Genomic DNA, 7,303 nt, shown 5'->3' on the forward strand with positions numbered 1-7,303 from the left:
GTACGCTCTTGGCCCTCACTGAGTTCCGAGGCTGTACTAAATTATGTTGGGACGATTATATAAGGCTGGGCCGACCTCTGTGAGTTTGGCCCTACTGCCCCCTGCGGGGCTTCCCTGCAAAGTACTTGGTCCCTCTGGGGCCCCTTGAGTGCTTAAGGCAAGTTCAAGTATTAGTTGTTCCTCTAGCATAGCATGGTGGGATTGTACTGGTTCCCCAAAGCGTCTTAGCAGACGCAGTACGAGTGAAATATCGATAGGGAACGTACTCGGTTACTAACGTAACCTTGGTTCCCTGAGATATGGAAAGAGTACTGCGTACTTTGCCGTGCTATGTAGCTGCACGACTCAGTCGTCGCTTCAGTCGAAGTAACCTGAGGATCCTACGGCGAATGCCCGATTATATATCCAGATGGCCCCGCCCATTCTGGTGGGCTTTGTCGCCATAGTCGCCATTCGTTTTTTATTCACTGCACGAACCAATGGCCGTGCAGTTACACTGCGTTATTTAAAGGCTTCAGTCATCGAAGAAAAAGGAGTTTTTTCATAGTGTCTTAGCAGATGCAGTACTCATTCCGTATCTCAGGGAACCGAGGTTACGTTAGTAACCGATTAGACAGCAACAGCGCATTTTTCTGCTCGGGCGAGCGCTTCGCGGACAGCTTACCTCACGCATGAAATCAGCCGCAGGCCAGTAAACCAATGCGCTACAATCCTGACGAGTCATAGCAATAGAGCTGAGACGAGAAAGCTGCGGAGAATCCGCTCGCCCGGAAGCTTCCGTAACTGATGTAGATTTTGAGAAAATTACTGCCGTTTGGCAAATAAATCGTTTTACGTACTTATTCTTAACTTTTTAAGCTTTAAGTTACATTTCAAATGACAAGGGATCAACTTCTAATCATGTTTATATTAATTATCCAGTGAACTTATTCTCTCAATTGGCCTGGGTATGCGGAGCATTCGCAGCTTATATGGACGGAACGCCACTGGTTAATAGCGAGAATTGGTCCCTATAATATAAAGTGTTACTAAAAAAAGAAAAAAAAATATTGCTATGTCTTCACTTTTTCTTTTCTGCCAGGATCACTATCATCAAAATGATTGACACTTAGCATACAGTTTGGATTAGCGGTATGGTTCTGTTCTGGGCAAAAAACTCCCTGCCCATCCACGCAGCCTGTCATGAATGAGCAAAGAGAGCAGCAATAACCCCCTTATGGTAAATAGAACATAACTAAATGCAGATATCATTAATGTTCTTAATGATAGTGTAATTTTATTTTTAGTGTAACAACATTATCCAAGATAAAAGGAGTCTGATTCAACGAGGAATATCAGAAAGCCAAGTCCTGATTGAAAGGAGGAGTTGGGGATGAAGAAGGGTAATTTGCTTCTGAGCAAAGCGATAAAACTGCTGAATAAAACTGAATAGACCTTATATAGGAATGCAGTAATAAGCATCATATTCCAATAGGTAGATGTGGACAGGCTGAGAGTCAGGGGATGCAAGCTTGACTCAAGTGACCTGCCAGAACTAACACTATATGGTTGATTTATTCCTTCCTGTCTTAGCTTTTACTATTATAAACAATGATTAAAACCTTTTATAAGGGGCACTTCTCGTCTTTATTGCCATCTTATGATAAATTGCTTGTTGTTTTCGTCAACTGTAAGTCGATTTGGATAAAAGTGTCTGACAAATGAGTAAATGTGAATATAAATGTTATAATTATCATAATAGTTCAGAATTCTGATAATTATATTCCAATAATTGTTTACTATTAAGAGTGTAATTCAGGAGGTTCATTATTTCTGAGGGGAAAAAAACTGCGCCTTTGTGCTTAATCATGTGACTTGACCTTTACAAGGACATGCCTTCTGCTTGTTTTGTGTGCACCGACTTTATTGTGAAATTTTGTGACTTGAGACCTCTGCAACATGGCAATGCAGAATAAAACATGACAAGGTCTTAACAAATAGGTAAACCAGAAACCGTGGACTCCATTCTTTCTATGAAAAGTCCCCATAAAACACGGAAACCCAACAAAATGTCCCCCCCAAAGATGGCAATATCTGAAATCCTTGTCCTTGTGGGGACATTGTTTGGTCCCATAAGGAAACAAGCATATAAATCATGCAAAATGAAGTTTTTTGAAAATCAAAAAATGCAGAAAGTTTTCTGTGAAGGGTAAGTTTAGGTGTAGGGTTGGTGTAGATAAGAGTTTGTACAGTATAAAAACCATAACGCCTATGGAATGTCCCCATAAAACATGGAAACCCAACATCTGTTTGTGTGTGTGTGTGTGTGTAATCCCTCTTTTCTCTCTCTCATTACTGCACTTCTTTACTCGGTCTCAAATGACGTTTTGGAATTAGCAACGGAGGCGTTTGGATGAGATGCATAAGAAAGTAATCCTACTCACAAGAATGTTTTAACGACAGAAACCGGATGAATGCCTTGAAATATATCATCTGAACAATGTCTTGAGGTGTGGTAACTGTGTTTGTGTAAAGTGAGAAAACCGCACCTTCTATTCATAAATTAGTTTGACAGTCTGCCTGACTGGTACTGCAAGTATAAAATTAAACAAGCTGATTGTTGTCTTCTTCCAGTACATCACATGCTCTGAATTGTTTTTTGGGATAGATGCAAAAAAATGTAATGAATGAATGAATGTTTTCCTCTTTTTCACTGCAAAGCATTTGCATTTGTATATAGGCTAGAACACAATACACTTTTAATTTGCTGCTTATTAATAGTTAGTAAGGTAGTTGTCCTAGCTTTTAGTATTTTGAACAATGATTTAAACCTTATATAAGGGGCACTTCTCGTCTTTATTGCCATCTTATGATAAATCACTTGTTGTTTTCGTCAACTGTAAGTCGATTTGGATAAAACCGTCTGCCAAATTAATAAATGTAAATATAAACGTTATGATTATCATAATAGTTCAGAATTCTAATAATTATTTGTTTACCAATAATTGTTTACTATTAAGAGTGTAATTCAGGATGTTCATTATTTCTGAGGGGAAAAAACTGTGCCTTTTTGTTTAATCTTGTGACTTAACCTTTACCAGGACATGCCTTCTGCTTGTTTTGTGTGCACCGACTTTATTGTGAAGTTTTGCGACTTGAGACCTCTGCAACACAATCTTTTTGTGTGTGTGTGTGTGTTTGATTAATGTATTTGTAATCATTTTAAGGAACACTTAATACTAATGCAGTAAATGTCCAATAAAGGTTTGCTTAAAGCACTTAAATTACATTTTCTGTTTTTCTTTCTGAAGTGAGAATTATTTACAGTTAATTAGTTGTTATCAAAATCATTATCTAACATATGCGCTAATTAAACAATAATTTGTTAATTAGTGACAAATAATCAATGAGACAAGCTCACTATTTGTATATAGCCTATTAATATATTGACAATGTAGAGGCTACAATATAAAAACTATTAATTAACTATAAACTAATAAACCTATGATTTGTATGTACTACATTACTACTGTATATTTAAAGAATATAGAAAACTGCATTTGGATTTTTTTAAAAATTATAATAATAATAAAAATAATTGTAAAAAAATGTATAAAGTACCTTTGAAACCTCGCTGAGGTAAAACACATACACACTTGTATCTTGCCCAAATAAATCTTCATTAATTCATCTGTTTATTTTAATAATTGTTAACTGAACACTTCAAAATAATTTCAAAACATTTTAAACTATTAAATTATAAAATATGAGTGAAAACAACAAAATTTGCCAAAAAGCATTGCCAAATATATGTGTACTGTAAACAGTTACCAAAGCCACTGCAAAACCAATGCTATCTTAAAATGTATTACTCTGAACCAATTTGTTTTAACTTTTCTTCTTATTCTATCTTTATTTTATATCTCTTTTGATAGATCTTTGAGATTTTCTAATGTTACGTCCTCCCCTTTCAGTCTAGGGATAAATCGGGAATGACGAACAATAAACAGTGGAGAGACTTTGAGGATCTCCAGCTCTCCAGGCCCAAAAATCACAATCAAGCACAGATTTCATTTTTTAAATGGCTGAAGTGCCTTTTATTTTAACTCAATCAGGGGTTCAAAGGAGGAAAATAACAATGATATGAAAACAGAAAATACAATGAAATATTACCTCAGGAGGAGGGACCAAACCAAAAGAAAACCCAAAAATACCTCTACCTAAAAGGGAAATAAATATTAACTTAACTATACATAAATGAAAATAAACAAAACAACATATAACTTCCCTCACTCCCTAACTAACCATTAAACAGGAGAAAACATATGGGTATCCTCCACCCTATGTTACCCAAAACTCTTAACTAATAATTAAAGAAATCATCAATTCAGGAAACATTATGACAACTCAACAAAGAGCTCAAAGAGATTTTTGTGATTAAATATATCAGATCAGAACTAAAAATGTAAACAGAAAGAATGAAAGAGTATTCATTACAGAAATGGGAACTATCTGAAATGGTATCTGGTAACAATGTAAGCCACAAGCCCCCCCTTTATCACTCTCAGTAATGCAGCTGATGATTCTATTGAACCCACAAAATACCAACTGATCATCCCAGCAGCACAACCACACACGACTCCCAGCAGTTTGACAAATTTCAGATGTTTTTTTGTACATTTCTGGATCCTCCAGCTCTGATTTTCCCATATCTTTGCCCAAACGTGTCCTGCTGCACCACCTACTGCTGCTGCCAAGACCCCACCAACACAACCATGTAGAAATGCTTTTAAATCCCAGTAACTTTCACTCTCCATATTCACACAACCCAATGCAAACACAACAACACTGACAGCATACAGATATTTCAGCTTCAGAATCACTTTGAGCGACTGAGCTTCAAACATTTGTAAAGTGTAGCAGCTGTTCTCATTGTCAGACACCATTTGTTCAATCTTCATCAGGAGTTTTGTGACCTGATCTCTGTTATTCAGATCTTTGTTGTCCAGCAACTGAAATCTCCCTCGAAACTCCTCTGTTAGTTTGGACAACTCTGCATTTTCTTTTATTAGTTGTTCAATTGATTTATTTTGAAACTCATCTCCATGTGTGAAGAGGACAAATGTGTGTTTCACTGCATTCTTGCCAAACATCTGCTTATATAAGGGCATGATATCTGCATGTTGTTGGGTATCTAAACGAAGAACCAGAATGAGCACGTGGATTCCTAAAGAACACATCATCATTTCTCTCTTCAACTCCACACTCAGATCAATGTCATTTGAATTAAAGAAGTTTGGAGTGTCAAATACTGTAACTCTTCTGTTTGACACTTCAGCTGTATGTTGTTCACATCTGTCAGTGATCGAGTTCAGGCTGTGCCCGGTTGGAAACACATTTGCTCCCAGAATAGTGTTTCCAGAAGTGCTCACTCCTGAACCTGTTTTACCGATCAGCAGAAGACGAAGATCACGATTGCGTGACATCACTGGAAAACACCAGAAATATATTGATATTCTTTTAGGTGCAGTTGTTACAAGCTCTTCAAACATTCAATCAGCAAAATCTGTTACAACTGTTATTTAGCCCCTAAGTTTCAGCCCTATTTATGCTGACACATATCAGAGTTTTTGTTACGGTACTGACTAATAAAAAAGTTTTTATGCATCCTATGGAACCTTTTTAAATTTCTGGATTTGGAACATGCATGATTCTTGCATTAAACTAGCAGGTTGGGGTTATGGGAGATTGTAAAAAATAAAATGTTTGCACAACCATTTTCTCCAACTATTAATTTTACAAGACTTTCCAAAAGTGGGGTAAAAAATCTGAAATTTTGATTATACAGCAGTCAGGACAGACAAAGAAGTAAAATTTAAAGTAACACAGAAACTGTATTACAAACTCTATCACAGCATTGCTACATATGGTAAGAAGAATCACCTTACCGACTGGCAATCTGTCTCAGTTGTTGGTCCAAAGAGGTTAAAAATTTGCACCTAATCGTGGTTTTGTGATCATAGTACAGAAAGCAAACTGGCACTGCAAAATGGTTTACAGCAACTTCATAAAAATGGCCTCTGTACTTTCAGTATTACTGGATCCCACCCCTCTTGTGAACTCCACATCTCATTGTTCTTGTTTAAGTGAAGATTATTTACAGATGGCATGAGGGTGTTACATTTCAAAATGATTTGATATGATACATGGTAATAAAAGCCAACAAAGAACAATTCTGTTGAGCAATCATGAACATTACGTTGATATAAACAAAATTACCTATGTTTTGTTTGGTTTAGGGAACTTGTTTTCTAGCCTATATATAAATGCAAATGCTTTGGAGTGATAAAGAGGAAAACATGTAAGTGAAATAGAGGTTGTTTTGCGTCTAACCCAAAAGACAATTCAGAGCATGTGATGCAAGCTTGTTTAATTTTATTATGGCAAGCCGTTTTAACATTGAATCTATAAGCCATACTAGTATCCATTTTCATGCTACTAGTACTTATTTTTAGATACTAGTATCTTTTCCATTAAGTACTAGTACTTAATCATTAGCTACTAGTGTTTATTCTTTAGCTACTAGTCCTTATTGTTTAACTACTAGTACCTTTCTAACCATCCGGCGCGTTTTGTGGCATTTTTTTCTGATAACCCCTAAAGGAAGTTCAATTACTCCGTCATTTTTGATAATACAGATAAGAGCAAAACATCAATCGAATCTGTAAAGGGTCTACTTTTATTTGTATACATTCATAATAACAACAAAACTTTGTGCTTTTGTAAAATAAAGAAAACAAACAGGGTGCACTGTCTGCCACCTTGGTCTCCGTGATCTTCATTTAGAAACACGTCAATAAAATGAACTGAAACTCAGCAAATACTCCACAGACAGACACGAGAAGGTAACACTTTATAATAACTTTCATTAATAAATCATTAACAAACATTATATAATGCTTAATGGATCATTAGTTAATATATATTCACATATCTAGAAATGTGAAATAATGTGCTTGTTAATGTTTACTAATAAACGTATTAAAGGGGTCCTATTATGCTTTTTCACTTTTTTAATTTTAGTCAGTGTGTAATGTGTATGTTTGGGCATTAAAAAGATCTAGAAAGTTACAAATCTCAAAGTCCACTCCAAAGGGAGATATTTCGTTTTTTTTAAATCCCTTTTCAAGAACTACAACGAACGGCTCGTTTGGATTTGGGGGGTGGGGAGGGGCGAGGGTTGTGGTTAGAACGCTTGGTTGAGTGACCGCATCAGACGAGACGAAGAAGAAGTGCTGCTGCAGAGTTAGTGCGTCAGAGAAAA

At 36.1% G+C, this 7,303-nt stretch overlaps 1 protein-coding gene across 1 annotated transcript; it reads right to left on the minus strand.

Annotated features, from left to right (window-relative positions):
- Positions 1 to 4,487: 4,487 nt before the first annotated feature.
- LOC107709674 (GTPase IMAP family member 4-like) lies at positions 4,488 to 5,465 on the minus strand. Its single transcript, XM_016514260.1, has one exon. The coding sequence runs from the start codon at positions 5,463 to 5,465 to the stop codon at positions 4,488 to 4,490; it is 978 nt and encodes a 325-aa protein (XP_016369746.1).
- Between the last annotated feature and the right edge of the window lie 1,838 nt (positions 5,466 to 7,303).

The sequence above is a fragment of the Sinocyclocheilus rhinocerous genome, unplaced genomic scaffold (assembly GCF_001515625.1).
Source record: "Sinocyclocheilus rhinocerous isolate Xijiao unplaced genomic scaffold, SAMN03320098_v1.1 scaffold26938, whole genome shotgun sequence".
In the NCBI taxonomy this organism is placed as follows: Eukaryota; Metazoa; Chordata; class Actinopteri; order Cypriniformes; family Cyprinidae; genus Sinocyclocheilus; species Sinocyclocheilus rhinocerous.